General features: G+C 44.8%; 1 protein-coding gene across 1 annotated transcript in view; it reads right to left on the reverse strand.

Annotated features, from left to right (window-relative positions):
• The window catches only part of nectin1b (nectin cell adhesion molecule 1b), a 73,935-nt gene that overhangs the window by 20,289 nt on the left and 26,662 nt on the right, over window positions 1-26,984 (reverse strand). The window contains exons 2-4 of the mRNA XM_008302286.1: window positions 4,195-4,566; window positions 1,676-1,975; window positions 879-996 (exon numbers count right to left, since the gene is read on the reverse strand). Of these exons, the coding sequence (XP_008300508.1) occupies window positions 879-996; window positions 1,676-1,975; window positions 4,195-4,566 (790 nt within the window). The remainder of the gene's footprint in view (window positions 1-878; window positions 997-1,675; window positions 1,976-4,194; window positions 4,567-26,984) is intronic.

A 26,984-nucleotide genomic window follows, 5' to 3' on the forward strand; every position in this document is an offset into this window, starting at 1 on the left:
ACCTTTTTATTTTTTTTTGATCGGTGCAACTTACACCAAACAAAATCACCTTCCTGCAAAACCGACCTTCCTATCGCTCCTCAGAGCAGCTCGAACCCGGGGGTTATTTAGCAAACTTCCCTCCCGAGGCCTAGAAATCACGCTTGTATCTCCTTCTTGTTTTGCAGTTTTTGGTCTCCGAGGCTAAAAAAAAAAAAACACCCCGATGTCAGCCCCAGCGGTACGCCGGCTTAATCCGAGGCTCCCGGCCCACTCGCCTCCGAGTGTCAGGGACAAACCGCTGCCCTCCACGGAAAAAAAAAACACAACAGTGACAGTGATGCTTTCATACCTGCATGCTGGTCCTCACACTTCAAAGCTAAAGCATCCCCCCCAAAAGAAGCAAAGCAAAGCGTGTTGTGTTTGCATTTATCTGGCTGTATCTGTGACTATCTGGCAGATAGGGGTGTGTGCTGCTGCTGTAATGGGCCCATTGTGCTCTGCCTCGGGTCCCAGCCTTATCTTCATTACACGTTTTAAAAACAAACAAATAAACAGAGACGCATTTCTGGAGAGGATGAAGGAAGTTGGTGTGTTTTTTTATCTTTGAAGATTACTTTCTTGTATATATATATATATATATATATATATGTACGCCTTGAAACAAATGTTGGTGGGAGAAACTGCAGACTCCATTCAACGAGGCCGTTCTGTGAAATTGCCTTCCTGTGCTTTAGCGAGCCCCTCCACAGAAAAACACCACTCTTCTTCTTCTTTTTTTTTTTTTTTTTTTTTTCTCCCCTCACCCTGAAATATAATGTGGGAGAAAAAAAGCACGTAGGCATGCTGTCTTGTCTTCTGAGCCTTAAGGGGTTTTGTTACGGTTTAGTCAGACTCACAGTTTCCACTGGTAGATCGTGACAGGGGGGTTAGCATCAGCCCTGCAGGTCAGCTGAACATTCGGACGGTTCAGGTACCAGTTTCCATCAAACCCCTCGATCTTCACCTCGGGTTCATCTGCAAGGAAGTCACGCCAGAGTCAGTTCATCCCAGAAACACTCCCTGTATCACTGCACCGAGAGTCTGGCAGCAAAAATAACACTAATTCATCTGTTTCTCTTCTTGGATGGAAGCGTTTCAGTCAAGACTTTACACTAAAACTGTTCTATTACAGTGGGATTAATTGTGTACCTCCAAGACGATTGTGTGAAAGACGTAAATCTACTAAACAGTGATGAACTTCTGGACTCTGACAGCACAAAACTGACCAAAAGGACTGTGTGTCAGCATCGATTTCACTCAAAATAAATCTATTTTTGCAGTGGTAGTCATAGTCACAGTATAGTTTTCACTTTAGTTTGCACTTAACTGGATATTTCTGCTTATTTATTTGTGTTTGGTCACTTTCTACCTGCTACTGTAACAACAGAATGTCTCCTTGGGGATCAATAAAGTATTTCTATTCTGGATTTTAAAAAAAATACACTCGCTACCCAGCAGCTCATTTGCATTTTGTTTTTGTATTTGACCTTGTTTACTCTCTAAACTATACTGACTGGTGTCATCTTGTTGTGAAGAACACAACTTTAGGCTGCAAAAGGAGTATAAAAGCAAGAATGATAACATGTTTTTGGGTCCAAATACACACACACAAAAACAGAAAGCATCATCACGAGTGTAAACAGTGGTTTCTTACATTGCACGTTGAGCACCACGCTGTCCGTGATCCTCTCGTTCCGGTACGTCACGATGCACGTGAGCTTCTGTTTGTGGGTCTCGCGGCTCGGCGCCACCAGGTAGTTGCTCCGTACCGTCACCGTCCCGTTTTGGTTGCGGGTCTCCTGGAAGGTGGCTTCGCCTTTCAACCTGGTGTCCCACTTGATCACGCTCGGGGGCTTCCCGTTGGCCGATACGCAAGTGGCGACGGTCATCTTGCGCTTCTGGGCCCTGGCCACGATGGTGGGCGTGGTCAAGGTCATGCGCGTCATGGGCCGAGCTGTGGAGCAGAGAGGATCAGTCGCTTAAGTGGAAAAAGGAAAAAAAAAAGCTCGACGGAGAAAGACTTTGTCCTTCACTTGCCGCCTCGTTTTGGTGTCTTTTGTTGTCGGCTTCACCTACAATCATCAATCTGAGCGAAATCAAACTGAGATGGAAAATAGTGTTACTCAAATCAGGCGAAGTTTTGCCTCTTTTTCCTCCTCAAAGCCGAAGCAGTTGTCAGAGCTCTCAGATGTTGAACCCACTTGCCTACCCAAATGCGCAGTCATCCAATTTGAATCCTTTGTGAGTTGCCAATTAGCAATCTACTCTTAGTACATCAAAAGGCAGGCTTGAGCTTGAGCGAATGCACAACTGAAAGAGATACGCCATGAAGAGGCCCTCTTTGAACGCTGCTGGTTGGGTTATCTGCACACAGGTTCCTCGTGTTCACTGAGCCGCCGGAGCCCAAGAAGTCCTGGGAGGCTCCGTGACACGAAACGGGGACTCGGAGGCGACTAAGAAGCTCTGGCAACGAGCGCTACTTTAGCCAAGTGCTTTTCTTTTACTGGGACTTAATGGAAAACACGCCATCACTTAATTTCTAATTAGTTCTCTAATCAGAGTCAGCGCACAACCTTTTCAAAGCTGCCTCTTTCCAAGATAAACTACATCTCAAGCACCCCCTTTTCTTTCCGCAAGAGGAGACTATTCAAGCCAAATTACACTCTCCGAAGCGGCCCTATTGATTTCCGTCTCACCTGCCATTTTTATTGACTACAATCTCTGGCAGCTTCCTGTTCTATCAGAGACATTCTGGCCAATCCCGGACAGGCGTTAAAGCACGTGTCAATCATCAAGTCAGATTCGTTTTCACAACATTTGCCGCGACGGTCGGCGGCGCTGTTCGCCAGCCGCAGGTGTTTTTTTTTTTTTTAAGGCAGTAAATAACACGGTCTGCAACCAGAGCTTCAACAAACAAGAGAAAAAGCATCTGGTTCGAGGTGTTCTAAAGGAATTCAGCCTGCTTTACAACAAAGCCTGTGGCAATGTAACATAGAAGAGTAGAGCTGTGAAAGTGTTTTCATTTAGCCTTTCACTTAACGGGAAGATGTCGGCTTGACCTTGTGTTATCTGATTCAGAAAAATTTGCTGCTTCTGCCTCGAGTCAAAAGAGAAACCGAATTTGGGCGACAGGTTTTTACATCCGTCTGATTACTCATCCGACCGGCAAAAAAAAACACGCTGGGAGAGATAGCTCCTTAACTGATGCTCTGATGTATATCTTCATTGTGTGTGTTTTTTTTTGTCTGTGTTCTTGGCTCAAAATAAAATTACACATGCTTGAATCACTGCAACAATTACTCAGTCTGTTCTCTTGGATCCAAACACAGACCTTGGTAGTAGTCAGGCTGTGGCGCTGAATGTAAATTCAGTTTCTGATTTGACAAAACAATCCTGTCTTTTTCTGTAGTCGTTCACCAAAAAACTTGGTAATTAAGATTTTGTTTTTCAATTAAAACTGAAGCATGATGATATATTAGGCGCTATTTTGACAATTTAAGCCCCCGTTTAGTACAACAACTACATTTCGGGATTAATAAAGGCGTCAACGAAAGCTCTGGTACAGTTTAGAAAGGATAAAGGTTTCCATTTAACAAGGTAGGAATGTACGTTTAAGCCCAAAACACATCCAGAACTTTTGTGGAATTCTTGTTCTGAGATAAATCTGAGATAAATCTGAGATAAATCCTCGACTCGGCTGCAAGAAGAACAACACAAACAAACCGAAAACAAACAAAAAAGCACAGCGATTAGATAACGATGACTTATCTCCATGGAAGTGTTCCACGTAGGTTCTGAATGTGTTTTGGGCTCGTATATAACTTTCGGCCTTGTCAAAGCTAAATCTTGACCCTTTTGAAACCGCACCAGTGTTTCCCGAGCGTTCATTAATGCCGGTTATATTCCCAAAAAGCACGCATCTCCACTATATCGCCTCTTAAGAACCTATGTGGAATGCTTCCATGTAGATAAATCTGAGCTAAATCCTAGACTAAGCCGGAAGAAGAAAACAAACAAAAACAAACAAACAGCGATTAGATCAATAAGATTTAGATCTTTACTGAGCTGCTTTGTTTTTACGAAAACACCAGACTTTGCCAGCTTTAACTTTTCCAGATTGAAACTGTCTAAAAATGTAAAAACTACACTTTGTTTTCCTTGCGGGGTTCTTACCGAACACGGTGAGGTTGACCATGTTCTCCCGGTTGCCCGCGGGGAACGTGGTGTACTCGCAGATGTAGGCGGCCTCGTCGGACAGCTGCAGGTTGGAGAACACGATGGTGGTGTCCTCCAGCGAGGGCGTGCGGTGACGCACCGCCGCCTGCTTGAAGCTCACCCGCTCCTTGAAGGGCGGCAGGACGGACACGCCCAGCGCCGGGTTGGCGATGGCCACGTTCTGCTTGGTGCCGTTGAGGAGCTTCTGCCAGGTGACTTGAGAGATCTTCACCGGCGGGTTGCTGTTGATGAAAATGCAGCGCAGCTCCACTTGCGTGCCCACGAAGCCGGACTTACTGGAGTCCATCTGTACCATCTGTCCGTCGCCAGCTGCACGTAAAAAAAAAGAAAGAAAGAAAACACTTAATTACGATTAACAAGTGTCCGAGGCCGAGCAAAGCGCCACAGTCAATAGCAAGGACATGCGCTGAAAGCTAAGGAGTCGATTCAGCCTCCTAGGAAGTGCATGCACGCACAACACACACACACACTCCTGTGCTCCCTATACGTTAATGTAAAGTTGCTACATGTGGTCTGCTGTGTGCAAAAAGCCGGGGGAGTTGTTATTAACATAATGGGCACATCCATACAGGCCTGTCTTTGTCGGTGAAGGTGGTGTTTCTGATGAGATGGGAGGGCCGAGCAGGAACCAATGCATCACTAATGAATAAGTGCGAGGCTAGTAAGGGCAGTGAGCTGGAGCCAAGTGATCGTCTGCTTTGCTCTCTATCCCCCCTCCACCTCCTCCACCACCACCACCTCCTGCATCACACTGGGTAGCCCATTGTAATTTTAATTACTTTTATACTCGCAAATACTTCAATGACTGCCTGGAGCTCCTATTAAAAGAAACAATGTGAAGTCCTGTGTAAGCACTCAAAACAACGAGGAACACACACATTAGCTATATTAAAAAGCCAGCAATTATGCACCTCTCTCTTACTATCTGAGCCTGCGAGGAACTTGGTGGCAAAGAGGGGAAAAAAAAAAGGTCAATTAGTGAGGATGGACCTTTAAATTCACTTGTGGTTTAATCTTTCATGCATATATTGACCTCGTGCTGAAATGAAGTGTCAAATCCCCCTTCCCATTGCACATTTGCCTTCTGCTTAACATTAGCAGTTAACATCTTTGAATTAAATTTTTTCCTTACACTTTCCCTGCTTTTATCTGGGATTGAAACAATTAGATAGCCAGCTAATTAGTAAACGAGTAAGAATGCCAAACGCTAACTTTACTGGGGTTTTGGCTAATTGGTCAGACGATGCTAGCCGTCTATAGATGTCACCTCGGTTGTCTGTCTTCGCTTTTAAAGGCTTAATTGAACAAAAAAATCTAGAATTCAACGCTTCCTACTCGTGTCCTCTTTTGGTCCTTCAACAACTTCCATTTGCACCTGGTCTGCGGCAGTCTGAACAGATGTGCTATTGCAGGGCTTCTACATCACGTTGTCCTCAACGCGTCTTTGTTATCTCGGCCCTCTAATTTATGTTCCTTTCCAGGTGAAGGCTGATGATGTCCCATTTCCTGATCTGCCAACCCCTGGCTGAGCTTGTATTTACAACCAGCCGCAGCCATAATTATCTCCCATGGATAGACAAGGACCCACAGGAAGAAAAGACTGAAATTCCTCCGTTAATCACACCGACCTCATAAAGCCACCAGTGGATCCAGTCATAAACAGAGAGAAAATATGTTGTGGAGAGCTCAACTCGACACATGCGCACCGCAAACAGAGGGGCTCTTTAACGCGGGGTATCACGATGATGGGTAATGGCTGCCTTAACAAATAAAGTCGGGCTTTAAAAAGGAATACATGAAGAGATCCGTTTCAGTTCACGCCCACCCAACACAAAATCAACGCAAACTTCCCTTTCAGACGGTTAAGAGTCGTCTTGTAAAAACTGCAGGTTCTCAGCCGAAGGACATGAAGCCGCGATGCATGCACGGTGAGCGGAAACGGAGCAGACTCCCCGGTAGAAGACCATTAAGATTAACAACGTTATTTTTTTGTTCCCCGCCCGTTTTTCGCAGCGGGCGGACAAACTCTCAGGTTGAATGGCTTAAGCTAAGGAGCGGCGCATTACGAGAGAAAGGCAATTTCAATCTATTGTTATATGCTTTCACTCAAATACCGCCTTGGCTGCCTACATCAAATCATATAAGAAGAAAAAAAAACACAACTAAGTGACAACCTTTTGAAGATACTGAGTGCACATCATCTTTCATTTCCTTCTGACCACATCAGCAAGGCTCCCTCTACAGAGATTTCGACCTGGGGGATTTGAAGATGACAGATTGATTTACTAATACAGTTTGACAGAGAGGACTGGCAACCTTGTCATCTGTACCTTCACAACCACCTGTGTCCTCCAGCACCCCTGGGCAATGCTTTGCTCCATTTTATCACAGCTTAGATTACCAGTTGTGGCAGCTATAGTATGATTTTTTTTTTTTTTTTTGAAATAGCAAACACAATTTACTGTGTGACAACACTAGTTAAAGTTTAATCTTAAGTTGAGGAAGCTGCGAGCTCCGGGAGGGCTGTGGAAACTCATAAATATGTACCTGGCCAGACCTCACCCACCTCGACGCTAAAACAATACTGGCAGGGCCCGGCTGCGTGGCCTCCCTCCCTCCTTCCCCTCAGCCTGATGCTCCTAACTCAGATTGAACCACATAAACAGCAGCCTCACGCAAATGGAAACCAGAGGAACAGTCCTAATTACACAGAACCCAAATCCCCTCTGCGAAGGACCAGGGGCGGCCCACCGAGGCCCCCCTCTTCCTCCTTGAGGACCGGTGGAGCTGACACAGTGCATGCAAGAAGGCATTAAGGAGGCAGATCTTAAGCGGGGTGATGAGAGCCAGCGATGCAGAGAAACTGAGCAAAACAAGAAATAGGCAAAGTAGTTGAGGTGCAGAGAGGGGGCAGACAAAGAGGAAGGCGGAGCTGTAAGGGAGATTTGTAAGTGTGCTGCAGGTTTGGGGCTTGGCCGGCATTATCGCTTGTGCTGCTGCTGCTGCTGCTTTGTTCTCACACTGACAAGAGGGTGACTGGGGGGACAGTCATGCTCTAATACACCTGAGGCTAGACACTGCCTTAAGAGTTGCCAGTGGAGAGAGGAGCCCTATTTTTGGAAAGAGGGGAAAAAAAAAAAAAGCAATAGGACAAACAAACAAAAGTATGTCCAAGCTGGCAGAATATATATATATATATATATAAAAAAGAGTGGTTTGATTCACACCAGGTGAGCTGACTTGGATCAAGGGGGACATAAGGGGCACTATTAAAACAGCTGCTGTACCGTCTGGCCTCGCGCTGATAGCACGAGTCTCCCAAGGCCTCGGCAGCGAACAGGACATTCGACTGTAATAAGATCTGGCCTGTCAGGCGGCGAAGGAGAAGCATGTGCTTTGCGTTGTTTGCATATGGCAGATTGGACCTCGTGCGGAAGAAGCCGCGCCGGCTAACAGCCTTCAGTCTAATGAGCGTCCAGGAAAACAGGGAGCTGCAGGCCAATCTTCACGGCAAACAGATCACAAAAGCCCGAGGGGTGAATGTATTTAAATTAGCTGCATTTAGACATTTTATTACCCAGCTGGGAAAACAAAGATTAAAAACACGCCATTGATTTCTTTCTGTAATAAATCAAAATGAAGGATATTAATATTTAATAGCTGCCTTTTGTCTGTGCTGCAGTGGGGAAAGAAAATAAACTTTTTTTTTAAAAAACACGCTGCATTGATCCGTCCCAGATATTCTTCTGTAGCCCGCAATGTTAAACCAGACCTTGCTCTACATATAAAACAATAACAACACTATAAAACTCTGCATTCAGAACCAGGGCACTATCTGCTAAAGCCTAAGAAGATTCTTTTCCATAAAACAACTGCTGTTTGGCAACTCATCTCACAACTGATATGTAACTCTATTGTCTCTCTTTCTCTTTTTTTTTCTTTTCTCAGCTCAACTTGCCAACAAACCAACAATATTTCAAAAGACCATTATTGGCTCTCACAGTGCTACTCGGGCGATGCTCATCCACAGAAATCCATTTGTGCCTGAGTCAAATAAAGTTCAGAATAATTCACCTCGAGCTGCTGCAATCTGAGGAAGGCAAAGATTAAATTGAAGTGAATGCATACTTTAGGAGAAGCGCTCTGTAGTGTCTTCTATTTAAAGCTGCACCCAGGGAACCTGGCACGCCGTCGGTCCCGGATGGCAGCGAGGCGACGCCGTTTGAAGTTTGAAGACTTCAAAAATGTATAATGTGATGTCATTAGACTGCATTCTTCTTGGACGTCTTTTTTTTGGAGGAAGAGATGAGTTTTAATTTTTCACTGGATGGACTAATTACTTCCCCGAAAACAAATACGATTTTCTGCTTCTGTCCCCACGCAGCCATTTGTTCCGGCAAATGGGGTCGAATCTGAGAGACGCAACATCGACAGTGTTTTGGCGTAAACTTCTCGCCAAGTGCGGCTTTTTGGAGCTTATCTCGCGAAGACGTATCATCTCCTCGATATGCTTTGGTTACTCCTCTGTTACTTAAGTGGGATGCTGATAGATAAACGGCGGCTTGAGCCACTCGGGATAATGACTGTTTAATGTAGTCCCAGTTCCCACGGCGATGGCACAGGCCCCCTCTGCTCCCCTATTCATGACCACACATGGGGTGTTTAAAGGGGGGGTAGGGGAGTCCAAATCCACTGTCACACACACACCAAAACCTCCCATTAGTTGCTTGTTTATTCCCCCGGTGGAAGGTTTTGATTCTTTTTTTTCGCTGTCGGTGAGTAATTTAGAGCTCATCTGCTGGCATTTTGCATATGTTATATAACAAATAGAAGTGATTTTCCCAAAATGCTTTATAAAAATAAATGACTCTCAGGGATAACTGGCAGCTATCTCACTGTGCTCGAGGCTTAAACACACCCAGATAGGGCCCTTCATTAAGCATCAACGTCGACTTTGCGGCCATTCAGCTTCTTTTTTTTTTTTCGAGAAGGAGCAGTATGTGTCAGAGAATTTGTTTTAATCTACACTCAGACACTATTTGATGGTGCTTCAGCCAGGTCTCTTGGGTAAACAGTGGTGTACCTGCCAAAGCAGCTCTCTTTACCCTCTGTCTCCCCCAAGCAAACATTCAACTGCAGAGGCGAGCGAAACCTCGCTGGAACAGATGGTTAGTAGACCTGTTCCTAATTTTCCACTATCTGGTTCAAATTTGAAATGCTTTTCTGTACAACACAGCCGCTCATTGAGGACAATGTAACATCTGCTGCGCTGTAAATGTTAATGATTATCGGGAATATTTATTATGTTAGGCAACTTCCCAATCTGGGATGAAAAAAAAAAAAGGGGCCGTGCATTTCTGTTTGTTTGAGCGAGAGGCGGCAAAGCAATGACTAAGCGCGGTATAGCAGCGTAGTCGTGTGTTCTCCATCGGGGCCATAAAATTACAACTTTCGGGTTGGCGGCGCGTAGCATCGGCCACTCAGCTACGCGCACCGATTCTCACCTAATGCGGCTGCATCCATGGTTTCTGAGGCAACGCGGGGTTCAGAGCACAAGCCCACACACGCGCGCCCCTCGAGCGGCTTTAAGGCGTTTCAAATGTCAAGGGGATGCATCAGTTCGCCTGCGAGAGCTTCTTATCTTAGTTCAGCGGGATAATGATTCATCCTTGAATGAAACACTGGAAAACACCACTGCTGCGTTTTGTTATCGCACGATTTCAAAGAACCAAATTGAGATGACACAGTGGAGTACGCCGTGCCCTTCCTTTTTGGGAAAAACCTTTCACCATCCTCCTTGGATGTAATCTACGCAGTCAGGAGCTGTGCCTATGGATTCCCTGTAATTAACGCTGTTTTTATTCCAGTCTAATAGGAAACACGCTAGAAGCAATCTGGGGGGTTTTAGCTGTCTTTGACCGTGGCAATGACAAATAAAGCTGGGCCAAAAATAAGGCTTTTGCCCTACAGAGGGAGGGAGAGAGCGTTAGAGAGAGCGAGGCAGGGAGGAAGGAGAGTAATGCACGTTTCAGAGTAAACACAGTATCAGAGAGCTCTGACCCTTCTCCCTCACCCTGCAGCTTAACTAAACATGGCCACCATGGTTTCGGTTCTACGACACTAAATAAACAGCGCTGACGTTACCTGACCAAATGGCGGGATGACATCACTCGCTGATACCAGCCGGCGAGCAACTGTCGGCAAACAAAAGGTTGGATACGAGTGAAAGGGAACCAAAACCCCCTCCTTCCCCCTCCACCTGGTAAATGAATGACTGTAACCGTTTGTGTGTGTTTCACTGAAACCTGGGAACACATGCAGGTGTTGCCTCGAAGAGTAGTATCGGAAATAAAAAAAAAAAAAAAAAAAAAACGTCGGGGCTGTGAGAGCAATAACTGCTATGTTGATAATAACACGCTTTATCGGACGGATCTCAAGCCGAGACGCCGGGGAGCACTTACAGGGAGCAGACAATTAGTCAACAAAGGATTTGGTCCACAGAATGGGTTGGGAGCAGACGACGACGACGGTTGTTTTTTAATAATGCAAAAGTTTCCCTGGGCTTTCAAACAAGGGCAGCTGTTGGATGTCTTAATGGGAAAGAGCTGATCAATAAATAAAAAGGGGGCCACAGAGTGATGCATTATGGTCTCAGACAGGCTGAGCCCCGGCGCGCTGCAGGTATGGGGGGAGCCGCAGGAGTTAAAGGGGGGTGGGTGGGGTTACATAAATGTGATGTGGAGGATTTTGGGGGGGAGTTAAGGAGGCGAGTGAGCGGCGAGAGTGACACGCAGTGGGTCAGACGTGGTGAGCAGATTACAGCACTCAGGATATTAAAGCGGAGGAGAGACGCCGCTGCAGGCAACACACCTCCCGTGGAAATTTCAGCATTAGCGCGGGGTGACAAAGAGGCTATGTCCACATATACTTTTGACACAGTCGACATGACAGCACAATAACGCACAACACTGCTGCAGGAGCGCGCGCCTCTCCTTTGGGTTGGCGTGCCGTCCTGGTGGGAATCCTAATGGAACAGCACACGGTAAATTAATTCACATCTACATGAAGTCGACATTCAGGAGGTTAACGTGCCCGTAAGCTCACCTCACATGAACGCGGCACATTTATATCGAGTGCACACGTACAGGTAAGCCTTCAGTGCTATTAATGGACGCTCACTTTCATCCGTCTTGCTTAAATAGTCCAACGCTGGATAAAATTGACTTTTTTTTTTGGTTATTGATTAATCATAAAGTCAGTATGAAAGCAGCATCCACCTGCCACCGGGGAGAACTTCATGTTTTTCTATCTTGACCTTGAAACACTATTTAGATAAAAAACAGTCCATCTCAAATTATCTGACAGGACGCTTCATCTTAAAGATAATTTAAGATACTTATCACTGCTTTAATCACCACTGGCTGTGACAGCAGCTCATTCTGCCTGCTTGAGACAACATTAATGCTGCTTTTTCTAAGTATGAGCCACTAAATATCTTCATCAAATATGCATTGGACAATGAATCACGCAGGATTATCTATAAGAACGGCTCATGAGTGGGGCGTATAGGACGGGGATGGCTCCGTCTGAGCCAGCGCCACAGCAGCACCCTATACGTCTGCTAAGCACTCGGCAAATACGGCATGAAATGCATATAAAGTCCTGCCAAAAAGTGCTGAGAAAGAGTCTGGCCTTGGACAACCATGCATGACAAATCCTTCTCTCACACCATCTGTTCCATTGTCCACAAGTAAAGATAAGTCTTGCATAGAGTACAAACAGTGAATATTTCCATGTGATTATGCCAAGAACTTGTGTTGGATACATTATAAAACATTACGATTTCAAAAATCAAACAACTATTCAGGCGAAACCATATGATCAATTATTGGCTGCACGTGAGGAAGGAAACGGACGAGCGATGCCTTCTGCATTCCCAACGAAAACACAACAGTGTACGGGTGTAAATCCATACACCCCATGCAAGGTGACCTTTAGAAATACTCAGTGCGAGAATAGAATATCGTTTTGGCATCTGACCTGTGTTGACCTTTACTGGTGGAGTTTTTTTTTGTGCCCTTTTTTGACAAAGGCCAGCTGATATCTTACAGGCATGCAGGATGGAGGAAGCCTTTCAGGGATAAATAGGTCCAGTATGAGCATGGCGAGAGGCACTGTTGCATGACCGGCGGCTTATTAAACCAAGAAAGGAGAACGAACAATCAATATTTGATTAGAGTCACTTGTGATTTTTTCAGACATTTCCACTCTGAGTTATATCGGAGTGGCCTCCATAGATTTCTTGAAATAAATTACTGTTGTGCATATCCTACATTTTTAAGGATGTGCAGAAAAAAGAAAAAAATAGAAGAAGTGGCTGTCATCAAAGTGCATCACTAATTGTGGCTGGGACATAAACAGGACAGCAGGGGCAATGTGCACACAGCTCTGCTTGTTGGTGTGCTGCACAGAGCTATTTTTCTCCAGCACTGCCGGCGCAGGCCATTTATACAGCAGATCCATTAACATATAGGAGAGGGAATTCACACTCCAGCTGGAGTGGGCAGTGGGCTGAAACCCCAGTCTGCTATCAATTAACAAGCACACTTAGTATGTGTCTGAGTCATGATCACCATGGGACTCAGAAAATGCTGTGCATTTGCTCAAAAGAAATGTTGTCACAATAGCAGGGCTTCAGCCGCTCGCCCTGTATCATGTCTGATGGCCGACTAACTGAAGGCAACGACATCACCTCGCTAGCAGCACAGATTTAATACTGTAACAAACCAGTCATCTCTCAGCGCCGCACGTGTACAAGGAATTAAGTACAAATAAACACGATTATGAATTTTGCCCTGCAGTCACATCATTTAGGCATGGATTAGTATCCTGATTTCACCACTGGAGGAATGGATGTGCAGCAGTTACTAAAGCTGATAAAGTTAGATATGCTACACTTACTTCATCCCCAAACATGTTATCTTATCTTGTTATTTAAATTATTTTCCACATTGGTAATGGATGTACATTTTAATAGGCATTCCTTGCTGCACTTTAACTGTGACATTCACTTCATGGCTGCCAGGAGGTTTCAGGCTTTTTTTTTTTTTCCCTGTCCGGGATCATTTTGCCCTAAATTCTTTCTAACACTGACTCTGAACGGGCTTCTGGAAACGCAGAAATGAGTGAAGCTACAATAGAAGCATCAACAGCGGGTATGACATGTAAACAAAAAGATTGATGCTAACATGTGACAGAGACGGCTACATGGAAACACAGCAGCTTTGGATTCTGCTGGATCCCGGCCTTTGCCAAATTCCCCTTTTTCATGTGTGTTTTGATCATAAACCTCTATGAAATCCAGCGGTTCCAGGCAGAACTCCGAGACCAGGGCTGAACCATTTCCTAAACCACGACCACAGCCTATCTTTCCAAGGCGAGTACGGCTCCATGTTCCACATACATATAACCGTTGGAATGCTCACCACATCTCAGGACCGTGTTCATATTCTGCTGCATGTGCTTTCCAGCTGTGATGGAGTATTGTCTTTCCCACCAGCCTTTGAGCTCCATCATATAGCGTACTTTCTCACAGGCCCGGTTGCGTTTCCGCGCCGCGACTCTCGGTACGCGAAGCCCATACGGGCTTGGATATTATGAAAGATTTCAGATCTCGGCTTATACGTCTTTCTGACACCCAATCCATTACGACCTAAAGGCCATTACACGTGGAACTGACAGCAAGGACAGAATTTTAAAAAAATACTCCAAAAGACTTAATAATAATATTAAGGGAGGCAATTCTATGGAGGCTTATTTTTCAGGCTTCTGAGCCCCGTCATTCTTTATATTGTGACATATTTTTGATGGAAAGCTTTAAAAGAACACATGAAATAACAGCACTTAAATGTCTGCACAGTTTGCAACTGGCCTTTTAAGAGAAAAAAAAACGCAACTGGCATGGAGACATAAGTAAGAGAACCACAAAGCCACAGCAAGGGGAATGGAGCCTGAAAACTGAGTCGGGTGGTATGAGTTACTCCAGTCTCCACTGGTCGTTAGATGTCTAACAATGTCTATTGACACAGAGACCCAGGATACAAAAAAACCATTCGGTACATTCTCAAAGATGTACACAGCGAGAAAAAACAGGACAGGCACTTCTAAAATGTGACTGGGAAGAGAAAGAATGGGAGCAGTAATCAATCAAAGGAATCAAAAAAAAAGAAATCATGAAGCGGCTCTCTGGGCTTCTCTGAGTTTCATCTGAAAACACCACAGTGGGTGGGCTGTGGGCTTGGGGCACTGAAAAAAAAAAACCAACCCACCAGGAAATGAACTCATGTATTTTTTTTTTCTCTAAAGTGTAGAAAACTGAGGAGTGGGATTCAACGCTAATAGCTCCTACGAGATTGCAAGCATTCAGATTAACAAAACAAAACCTCGGCGTTGGGGTTTAAACTTCAATACCAAGTAGCATCCAGATAAAACGAACAAAGGTGACGAGAGCTGCCTTTCGACTGGAGATAATTGCGCGGTTCAATGCAATTTCAGTGTGGCCAAATTGTAACTGTGTGACTGCTGTGTGACTGCTCCGCTGACAGCTCGCGCTATTAACTGCAATCAAACCGGCGCTGTAATTACTCTCCGCGTTAAAAAGATATTCTGTAGTTAAACTTCACGGCGTGCCAATTCGGACTCGCGACGCAGGAGAATGCGCGGCGAAATGAGCCAGCGGGAACCAAGCGGGTTCCCACTTCGAGCAATCCTCGACGGAACAAAGAAAAGAAAATATAGCTGACGAATCCTGATAGTATATTGCTATTGATTAGAAGCGAGGGGAAGGCAAAGCAGGCAGTCGCGGGGAGATTCAACAACTCAATTAGGCCGTATTGAAATCTCTGTCACTCAAGCAATGGAGGAATGGTTTTTTAAGACGAAAAAGAAGTCGGATTTGTGCGCTAAGTTCGTCAAAAATGGCCTTTTAAGCGATCGTCAACCAAAACCGGTGCTATCCCACATGAAATCGCGAACGCCTCTGACATTAACGGAAATCTGCTGACATGGGTTGAGGCTGCAAGACGCCGGGGCTCGTCCGGCGGGAGCCCCGACAAAACAGCTGCACGTCCGGGTTTCTCCTGGAGGGCCTGCAGGAGTATTATTTAGAGGCTCTTACCCTCGAGTTGCCCTCCCTTACTGTGTCTATGCTGCGTGCTGCTCATTGTTTGACAGGATTGACAAGCTCCCTGGCAGAGCTGATTAAAAGCTTTAAGGTCAGAGAAGTGGGACAGATATCGAGCGAACACCTGTCTCCTCACTGTGAGCCAGTCCCCTATTGGGTGTGTCCTCCGCTGGTGCAGGATCAATGGCTCCATTAAGACCCAACCTGGACTCTCTCTTTCATTTTTTTTTTTCTCCCTTTCTGACAGTGCTGCTTTGGCTTGCAAAGAACCTTTAACCCGCCTCTTCCTCGTTTCACTTCCCCCTGCTTTTCTTGTCATATCAAGATGGTTGTTTTTTTTCCCCGTGTAGGAGATCATCCATGTTTTTGTACAACCAGGGAGCACTGGCTGGGGTAGCTGTTTTTTTTTTTTTTTTGGCTAGAATAAAATGTAGAGCGACAAGCACATACTGCAATGTATTTATTTTTTTTCCCAGCTTCTGACTTAATTTCATCACGGATTTCCACATCCTGTTAAAAATAACTTTGAAAGCCGGGCTGCCCACTGAAGATTTGCCAAAGGATTATAGATCATTAAAGAGATGTTTGAAGTTCGCTTGAAGCCTCTCCAAATAAGTTACCCGAATCACAGAGTTTAGAAGCGTCTTGGCAACACGTTTTCTGTCTCGACGTAACCAGTTTTTCACAAACTGGAACAGCTGGTCACGCTCGCTGGAGTCATAATCCAGAGATGGACATTTCAATTTACTTCAGTCTGAGTTTGGATGATAGTGAATTAAGATACCTGGCTCCTGTGGATACCTTACCAATTTCATCCCTTCTGGTAGGCTTTCCACTCGCAGGGTTCACAGAAGAGAAAATGTTCTTCTTTTTGACATTGTATCTCAGGGTAATCTATAAAATGAAACCTAATACCGTGGCTTTAGCCGTGGGATAAGAGCTCAAAGGTTGGGTGACTTTTACCAAAAAGATATCTCAAACCGTGTCGCGCACACACACACACACACACCACTCACCACTACTTTCATCTCCACGGCGGCTCCATTTTCACAGCTTCCCGGATCCCTCCCCCCACACAGTCACCTAGCCGGTCTTTCTCGATATGATTCAACGGGCACAGAGATGCATTGTGCTTCACTTTCTTTTTTTTTTTCTTTATCTCATTATTGCAAATTGTGATCTTGTTTCTGTTTGCTGTGAGAAAGTCTGACTTAATAGCCACAACAAAGAGACTTTTAAGGATTATCAGACCTGCTCGTTTTCATATTTCTTATCTATCTCATTACAATTTCAAGCATTAAAATGAGCTATTACACCAAATAATGCTAATTTGCAGAAAAAGTTCTCCTCTTCACTTTTTTCCGCATTTAGATATTTGATGAAAATGTATCCCAACAGTGAGGTGAAAGAAGCAAGCTCACACGTTTCCTGCAATGTTCCCAAGTGGGTGTGAAACTGGCTTTGCAGGAAGAAAAAAAGGGGTGAAGGTGTTGCAGGAGTGTTAGGTCACATCTCCATTTGCAGCTGCTTCTTTGGCCCATTCTCGTCTACGCATTTTTTTTCCCTTTCATTTACTGGAGCCTTGTTCTCAAGTGAGGTCTAAGTGACAAAAAAAAAAGTCCAGAAGCTAGACCTGTAAAATATATGTGATTTTGCAAAACATTATAGACTCCGGTTGACCTCTTGTGCACCTAATAAACCATGCAGGCACCCTTTACCTTCTCCCATCACCTGTAGTGTTCAATTTAATTACCGACTACAAGCAACAATTAGAGCAATGAGATTTTGATAGTTCCTTCTTCATTAAGGATCACATCTTTTCCCCCTGCAGCGTGGGTATTTTTATAGACGCCGAGGGAAGACTCTCTGCCACCGGGATAATAAATGCCAGTGTTTCCAGCCACAGTGCATTAGGCGGCGCACATGTCTGTTGCCGGGAAAATGATAGCTCGGGTGAAAATTTCTCATCTTCACTGTGTCCTTCACAGATTGCAAGTGCACCCTGTGCTCCTATACTCACTCGCACAATCCCAGACTTTACAAGGCTGGAGGAAAATGTTTGAGCAGAAACGAGCCTCGGTGCCGCTGTCTGGATGACTGACAAAACAGCGCTTGTGCACTGGTTGTAAATGGTTGCCAGAATAAGACTCGACATATGGGCTAATGCAGGCCGGAGTAAAATAAAGGGCACTGAGCTGTGACAGGTGTATCCCTTGTGGGAATAATCGCGTGTTTAATCACGTTTAAAGTTATTTAGAATTTTAGAGCGTGTTGTGCATTAATCTGCCATGCATATCAATGTGGTAATTACGGCCGGTATTAATTTCAGAATGATGGATATGTTTAGGATAAGAAAAGAAAACAGGACAAATAATAACATTAATCATTTTGTCTTCGGGCGGACTGGCGGCTCGCGAGCCGAGGTCACTTGCGAACACCAGTGGGCGTTCCTCCATCAGAGTGGGTGTTGGGCAGCCGTTACACGTGGTTAGGGATAGGTTTTGGGGTTAACGGTTGCGGAACACCCACTGATTGCCAGTTAATGTTGTGCAGACACTCCTTAACTCTGGGATTGTGACAGCCATGCAGATGCACAACAACAGCTTATCTGGGCCACGAAGATAAATAACTGCAGGAGAAGGGAAGCCAGCATCCTATCAGCACTCAATCTGACGAACCTGTACATAATATTAGAATAATATCTGCACCGTTTGGATGATAGCACCGTTTATTTTCTTATAAAATGTCTTTAATGATCTCTCATAACCCGTGAAGATGTCCAACGTTAGCACTCACGGAAAGTCTTGATCTAAACAGCCACAAGCAGAAGACAAGAGTGAAAGGCAGATCTATTTATACGCCGTTCTCCACTGTGGCGGTTTGAAGGCTGGTTTGGAGCCGGTGCCTAATCTCAAACTAGTTCATCGTGTTGCAACAGCCAAAGAACCAACTTATGGGCAGGAAAACTGGTTCCAGAGTGGCACCAATACTTCGCTGGTGTACAACCCAAAAAAATAAAAAACTTTTAGCAGCGATTCTCGTGATCAACAAGATAAACGACAACTATGTCAGTGTGATTTTTTTGTTTTTATAAATAGCTAATCTGCCTAATCCAAAGACGAGGAAGAAAAATCTGCATCAGTTCAGTGCTTTAACATCATCAGATGGCGATCGTAAACAGCAGCGTTCGCAGGTGCCGACTGCCGTTTACAACCGTGTTTCTAAACACGTTTTATGATCTAATATTGACAGCTGGTGGCTCGAAGCACTAACTGGCAGTATTGAAACATGGAGCTGCAGGGAAGATGAGACGAATAATGACTCATCGGCCGTCCGGCGCAGGTTCGTGGGAGAGACAAACTGTCTCCTACTGTGGTCCTCGACAGCAGTTCTGGAAAAAAAACCCCAACAAAACAACAACTCCAGGAAGCTTCGATAATGAAACCGGTGCTCGAGCAGCGACTCTATGGCGGTGCTCTGGTTCGGAGAAAAGCTAACTGGTTCTTAGAGGATTCGCAACCAACACCCGCGCCCGGTTGACGCTGGTGGAAAAAAGGGGAAGCATAGAGGAGAACTTTAAGACATGCAATATCATTCTTTAAAAAAAGGGGGTGCACATTTTCACACATCTCTGCAAAAAACACATCCACACAGGAAGGGTGGCACGTACCAAGAAAGAGAAGCACGGTGCCGGTGATGGTGCGAAGAGGTGTGAAAGTCAGACTGTTGGTTTCTGAAAGTTACAGATAATGGGTGACATGGACAAGATGCTGGAAACATGCCGAGGTTTGGGGTCTCCGAAGCTCCCTGACCATTTCAGAAACCAGGTGAAGTATTTCATTACACTGCTGATACAAATACAGCAAGACTTTACAGAGGAGTATAATAAAATAACAGTTAAAAAGCCAAAAAAGAAAGTACATGTAAGACTCCTGGCGAACCCATCACACACTGTCACTGTCTCAGAAAAAGAATCCATTAAATCGGCGGCCGATGAAGGCCGGTGGAGTGCTGACTGATGTCTACAGAGACCGGGCTCCTACTGCTTTTATCTGCTCCGGCTTTGCCTGCAATGTATTCTCACGTGCTCTACAGTGACATGGCCGACCCTTCATACATTATAGATGCGTTCGTGTCCGCGGAGCTGCAGATGCTAGAGGCTAAGGGCTGGTGCAGGCCAAACACAATGGGAGTAATGTTTTATTTTAACATTTTAACAGGCCCGAACGCTTTCGTAGCGTGCCGCTCGACAAGCTGCCTCTCCGGCGGTGCTGTTTACATTTATTATGCTAATGCGCCGGCCGACGATGACACCGTTTGATATAGCGTAAGTGAACGATGAAAAACGTCTGACTGGTTTTATTTGTATCGCACTTGTCACTCTATTTTTGAATTTAGATTACGAGCAAATGTGTTTACAGAAGCTGTTTAAAGCAAAAAAGAACAACAGTAGCACAAAAAAAATGAATCTCCGCATCTATAAATCACGACTTCACACTTGAGCCACTGGGAGTCAACGAGAGCAGTTTATTAACATATCAGCTTATTGTTCCTAATGAAAGTGGATTAACCAACAAACTAATATTAATAGCAGTCGCATTTAGATTTAACTGCGTGTATTTTTACTCCGGCAATGATCAAAGACGTTCGCTTCTTAAGAGGTGGGGAACGTCGATGGTGTGCAACGGCGTATTGTCTTCCTATTCCCCCAACACTTAGTTATTTAGCAATTATCATGCTCGCCGTAATTTTTTTTGCTATAGTTTTGAAATGCAATTTACTTTATGAATACAAATGTCTCATCCCTTTTTAATCCTGTTGTTGCGGGAGGTGGTGGTGGTGGTAGGGGGGTGGAGAGAAAAGGGAAAAAAAACAACACAAATATAAAAAAACTGTTAAATATTTATATACCCATTTTCTAGCTACGAGCAGATCTCGCTCGGCTGCACTAAAATGAAACTTGTTGTGACCTAGTTAGAAGAATGCCACATGACAAGGCCGCGCCCGCCCTCCATCCACCAGGCTAGCCAAGCAGAAACAGCCGCATCCAGCGTGGTATTTTTTTGCACGGGGATCCTTATTGACAGTTTGTTAGCAGGACGCGGGGGCCGAGCCAGGTCCGTGTCCTACTCCTTGGCTGATTAGGTGGGTGAAGGACAGACCCTCGCCGCTCCGGCTCTTTCGTCGCAGGAGGCCGAAGCCACTGTGCTTTTGTTAATGCGCTGCCACTCCCCTGCAGGGCGAGCAGGCCCGGACAGGCTGAGGTGACGCTCCCCCTCTTTCCCACAGCTCAGCCGGCTCGACTTTGCTTGGCTGATGAACTGTGACGGGACACAACTCCAAGGTTGTTTGTGCTCCTTTTTTTTTTTTTACAAGACAAACCAGTCAGCGCTGGAGTGTGAAACATGTTGAACTCCGCTGATGGCTCTCAACCTTCATATCAGCTGGCTTCACCGCACAGCCGTGACACACTCCAGTGAACACCTGAAGGATCCCCGCTGTCAGGATGTAAGAGTTGCCGGCCGTATAGCCAGCTGCTTATGTTTCGATACGAGAGGAAAGAGCGTAAACAGACCTGCCCGGACATGATTTACCTTGCACAACTTTAAAAAAAAATGAGTCACTCCTGTGATTGCAAGACGACGGAGCGCTCGAACTCCAGGGAACTTGTTTCACAAATCAATCTAAACAAAGGTTCCTGACTGAGTGGCGCACATCTGCGTGTGAGGAGACTGCAATTCTTTTTGGGAATTATTATTCAGATCACTTCTGCGGGCCATTTCTGTCTCAGCTAGAGAGCCTATCACCGGCGTTTATGGGTCTCAAAGCGCACTGTAGAGCTTTCTGCTGCTAGTTTTGTGATAATTCTTCCCTCTCAACTGCGAGGCATGACAAAGGGCCCAGTGTGTTGGGAAGGGTTGTTAGTTTGTGCAGCTCTTTCAACTCTCTGCAAGTCAGAAACCGTACAGTACCTCACAGTCGCCGTACTTCAACATCTACACTCGGTGTTTGCTGAAATCGAATCCGGCAGTAACCGTGAACGCCCGCCCTGCCCCACAAAAAGCAATCGCGGGGCCGTTGTCGTAGCGAGGCTGACAAAATCCCACAGTGGGAGAAGCTGTCAAACCTCTGCTTTAAATAGTGATCAATTCCCACAAGATGGATTCCTCTTCATGCTAAGGCACGCACAACATATTTCTGCCAATGCATAACATTTGTTTTTGCCTTTTGAAATGCAAAACTCTCACTAACTACTCTGTTGTTGTTCCATTTCGTTTTTTTTTTATAGGCTTAACACACCTAGCATTTACATCCAAGACCTGGTTCACACCCACCCGTCTTATTACTGCAATTTAACAAACTGCACGAGGCCGACTTCTGGAGCATAACAGCACATTCCCACCGGTATTTAAACAACAGGAGACTCAGACGCAGTCGTTGCAAGAAACAGGAGTTCACGTTGCACGGCTACGAGAAAGACAAATTACCATTATCACTTCAAAACTGGAATAATTGCAAATTCGGTGTGATTGCAGGTTGTTATAACACACCAGGCAGACAGGCAGTAATAATACATCCAAGCAAAGCAATTAAGTCGCCATCTACTATTTTACTGTATAATCGTTCTTCGGGCTTAGCGCCTCATCCCTCAGAGTTACAGTTAACCCCTCTCCAAATACTCCGTGACAGGTCTCGGCTGGCCTTTTTACATCCCCGAACAAGTGTTGAGATTCCCCTTGAAGTTTCCAGAAGTTGTTTTTCTTCTTTTTTTTTATTTGTTAAGAGACGATTTCGCCGACTCAGCATGTGCGGCTGTCACGAGGGGATTACTAGTCCTGATGTGAACTGTTTGTTGGTTTGACTACATAAACCAATTACAGAACGAGGCACCATAAGAGAATTAAAAAGTTTGATTAGCCGTAGGGTGGATGGTAGCATAATTGGATTGGGTAACAGTTGGACGGATAATATCTGCGCGGACACAAAAGGAGTTATGCATTTCAACCAAGTGTCTGATAATTACGGCGAGGTTTTAAAGAGGCTTTAAAGTAATAATCTTTGAAGTGCTGGAATAAGAGCATGAGCGTTGAGTAGCATATGCCTGTAGAAAAAAAAAAAAAAATCCGTCAGTAGGATACGGACGAGCCGACGCGCTTTCACGTACTTGCACTTGCACGAGCAGTTAAGCGCACAAGTATGCGGCTGAAGTGCAGGAGAACGCATCAGCTGCTGTCGTCCTTCAACTGGAAATCTCTAAATCTCACACTTTCCATGCAGCTTTGCTTTGGAGAACACAGCTGCTGTTAGTTGTGTTCTGGAAAATCTGTGCCTTCTTTTTTTTTTTTTAATGCGTTTTGTTGATTTGACCAACCAAACACTGTCCAAACTGGAACAAAACAGCACGTTGTTTGAGAATACCATCTGAAAATCAGGGAAGTTTGACAGCTTTAGCCGCTAAATAAACACGAAACTCATGGAAAAAACCAAATCATTTATGGTACAGAGGGGGAAAATAAGGCGCTAAAGGATACAGGCACGAAGAAGTAAAAAAAAAAAAAATGGCCGCTCTTATTTTGAAAAGACACCAATTAACGCTTCTATGGAATGTAAATTTTCTACAGACTCTGAATGCCAGAGGGATAAATGAACTCCCAAGAATATAATTATATATAAATAATAGTTAATTAAGTTTCAAAGCGGTTCGGTATAAGGAAAGCCGTACAGATTATTACAACGCAAAAAAAAATAATTACGCCATTTCAATCAACTGGTCTGTCCCTAAGTGCTGGGAATCCTGAGTCAGTGAGCCAAGACTGAAGAGATTTCTAAGCATGGGCGCCCGAGCAGTTTAACAAGTGAACTCTGGGACGTGCAGAGCGGCGCCGAGCTCAGTGCAGCTCTGCCGATGTCACTATAAGCGATAGGAAATTCAAAAAAAAAAAAAAAAGAACTGTAAAGCTGCAGCGTTTGGCGTCCGCCCTGCATCCCAGGCAACAATTTGACACAGACCGAGTTGACGTTTCTATTTTAGCCGCACTGACAGTTGAAGTAATTAGACGAGTGGCTGTCGAGCGAGTTCACTTCTATCTATATTTCCTCCTTATCGGAGCCACGAGCTGAGAACTGATCGTTATTTTTGTTCTTTCTCTGAGGATGTGCTGATCTCACGGAGACGCCCTTGACCTCGTCACTGACTTCAACATTAAACTCTTACAGAATAGAGTGCAGAAGGACTCTCACGGCTGCACCTGATTCTCACCTGAATATTTCACTTGTAATTCAGGGAAGACAAGAAAAGAGTCATTTAGATAAAACACCTATACACAGGATTTAAAATAAAATAAAAGAATCTCCTCCATTTAGAATTCATTGACCTGAATTGGCTCCTTTCTAAATGCTGAGCGGCTAATGAATAAAAACAACAGCAGGGGACACATTTCAATTTCATCCCGCCTAAATATCCAATAAGTTCGACGCTCGCTGAGAGCAGGAATGAAAAATATCGTTGCACGCTCGAGTGTTTGTGCAGACGTCGTACTACAGACACAATGTCCTTGACTGACCTTGCTGAGGCAATCACCCTGAGATTTGCCTCCGACATGTTTACACGAACTATACGGCCCGCTCTGTACGGTTCACAGAGTCGTGTTGCAGACCCTCCGAGGAGCCGCCGCCGCCAGGAAGAAAAAAAACATACAAAACCGCCCCCGGCTCCTGAAACCCACCTGTTTTCTCTGCAACAACTGACCGAGAAGGAAGATCTTTGTTTTAATTTCCATTCACACGCCCCAAACACGGTCACATCCGAATGGGGGTGGGAGTGACCCACTACTATTACACGGCACAGGGATGGCACGGTGACAGAAGGCGGGGGAGTTTAATAAGTAAGGCAGGGAGAGAGAGAGAGACACCGAAATAGACAAACAGTGGGATGAGGAAAAGGGAAAAACAAAGATGAGCAATTTCGCTCCTCAGAGAATCATTTTATCAGACAACACTTCTATTTGTGTCTCCTTAGCAAGGTACTGCACTCTACGGTGCGGATGTGCAACACCCACACTGTAAACAGTACAGTGAAGGAGTAGCTGCTCGGCAAAGTGAACGAGCGAGGGATTAGCGCTGCAACTTTTACAAAGTCGTTTCAAAGAGACTTCTCTTGACGGAAAACAAGGAGTTGATTTTTTTTTTTTACAAATGGTTGCATTCTGCTTTAATTCCAGCTACTGAAAGCAACATACTCCAGCGATTGAAATCAATAAGTAACAGTAAAACAAATAGTCGCAGAAGTGACAAAAGTAGCAGACTAAGTGCATTTCAGGACAGCGCAGCAGTTTCTCCCCAGGCAGTGTCTTAAAAGCACCACGAAAAGCCATGTTCCAGTGCTTCTGCGATTCCTGACACCTAAAAGGTCAGTCAAGGGTGAATTTTTCATTAAGAGGAGACGTAACCTTCTCACTGACTCCTTTTTGGGATCTAGAAGCACGGCGGCGTCACGGAGGCGAGTCTGTAATTTATGATTTTTGCACATTTGAAGCGATGAGTTAAAAAAAAAGGAAAGAGAGTGAAAAAGAAAGAAAGAAAGAAGTGGGAGGTTGACGGAGAGGACAGAGAGCAGAGAAACAGCTGGGATGCCGGATCAAATGGGAATGCGGGGAGGGAGAGGCTTGTTTTTGCCCCTGCGCGGCGATGAGGGAGAACCGAGCGTGTAGTGCATCAAATTTTCATACGAGCATCAGTGCACAGCTTAGAACTGCATTATGGAACCAAAGCAGCAGAAAATATCCTTGAGGAGCAGCTGAATAAAAATGCGGCTTATTTATAGAGCATGATGAGAACGCATCTGAATGATTTAATTAAGCTAATTAAAGGACAGTGAAGGCCCGTCGAGCAAAATGCGCGCTTATATGTTTGTAATTATCCGGGTACGTGCCGCATTATGGTCCGATTTGCACCTATATTCATCGGCATTGATGAGCGACGGGGAAAAAAATCGATACTCTGTTTTAGGTATTGTGTTGTTTTGTGCTTCGCTGTTGTGTAAATAGATGCTGGAATGCCTCCATAGAGTTGAAAAGCTCTCACACGCCGTCATGTCAGGACCAGGAGGGTTGTTGATGGTAAACAAGGCCTGCATTTACTGCCGTGTGGTCCTGGTTTTAAAAAAAAGAAAAGAAGGAAAGGCGAGGTTTCCATTATGTTATCTATAATATGCACTAGAGAAAAAAGAAAAAGCACATACATTCCCCTCCTCTAGCTCAGCGTTCATCTGTGAAAGCGACGGTCTTCGGTTTTCCCCCGGTTAAATCCACTGAATCCGTTGTGACAGCACTGTTACAGATAACGCCGCGATGCTCGCATGATATTTGACATCTGGTGCACGGAGCAACATAAGCACAAGCTGCACGAAATGTTTACCGCAACACACCAACAAGTTTCAGCCCTTTTTCCCCCCCTCAAATTAAACATGCTTCTTCTCTCTCCGGAGCCAAATCGACCCAGAGCTTTGTCATGCTTCCTCTGAAATGCGAGCGCTTTTATGTCCACTCGAAAATATTGCAGAAATAATACGATAGCGCTTCTTTGACAAAAAACATGAGCCCCTTTCAAATGTGATGGTTAAAGTCGCCTGGTTGCGCAAATAAACAAATTGAACTAACTTTGGTCCATCCAAGGCCGTCTTTATCAGAGTTGAACAAAGAAAAGGAAAAAAAAAAACGACCACCAGAGAGTTTTCTGGATTGCAGTCATCAGCGAGGGAATAATGAGAGTTCTCTCTGACAAATGAGGACTCTGTGTAATACTTGGGTCATGTTCGCCAGCACACCTGGTTTCCAGCCTTGGCACCCGCTTCACAGATGCAGTTAGCAGATGTTCCATTGAGAAGAGCTAGCGCTGTGTAATGTGGGTGTAAAAAGCATGAGTAAACCGCCCACAGGATTACAATATTCGCAGACATAAAACCCAGTTTATTGAATTGTAGCCGGGCTGCTTAATAATTTTCGCCCGATAAAAAAAAAAAAACGTGTGAACAAGCGTAAAAGAAACAAACAAGGAAGCATGTCCGCTTTGTTTTATTGCTCAAGTTTTTTTTTTTGTCTCTCCTTGTTCAATAATTTAGAGACGAGGCAGCTGCTGGTTCAGCGCAGGTCAATAAAGCAATAGCACGACAAAGCAAGAGGCTGTGGAGCAACAATACGGAACATAAAACAGAGAAGGAGGGAAAAAAAAAGAAACCGCAAATAATAGTAAATTGTTTATATTAGGGTCGATAAATCTCAAGTATAGGAAGTTGAACTGTGAGTGAGACGAGCGAGAGCGGTGGAGGTCTAACAGCAGCAGACAGTAAAAGGGGGGCTGGCCGCCGCGATAAGACCGCTTCATGGTGTGAAATGGTGATATTCCAGAATGGGAAGGTGATGGTGTCAGAACCAATCCGGAGTCACACCACTTTCATAGCGGAATTGCCGCCAAAATTGAAAGGCGTAAGTGGCGCGTTTAAATTCCAGACTCATCGCGAACATCTTGTAAAAGAAAAAAAAGGAAA

Source organism: Stegastes partitus, unplaced genomic scaffold (assembly GCF_000690725.1).
Source record: "Stegastes partitus isolate 25-593 unplaced genomic scaffold, Stegastes_partitus-1.0.2 Scaffold1788, whole genome shotgun sequence".
Lineage (NCBI taxonomy): Eukaryota > Metazoa > Chordata > Actinopteri > Pomacentridae > Stegastes > Stegastes partitus.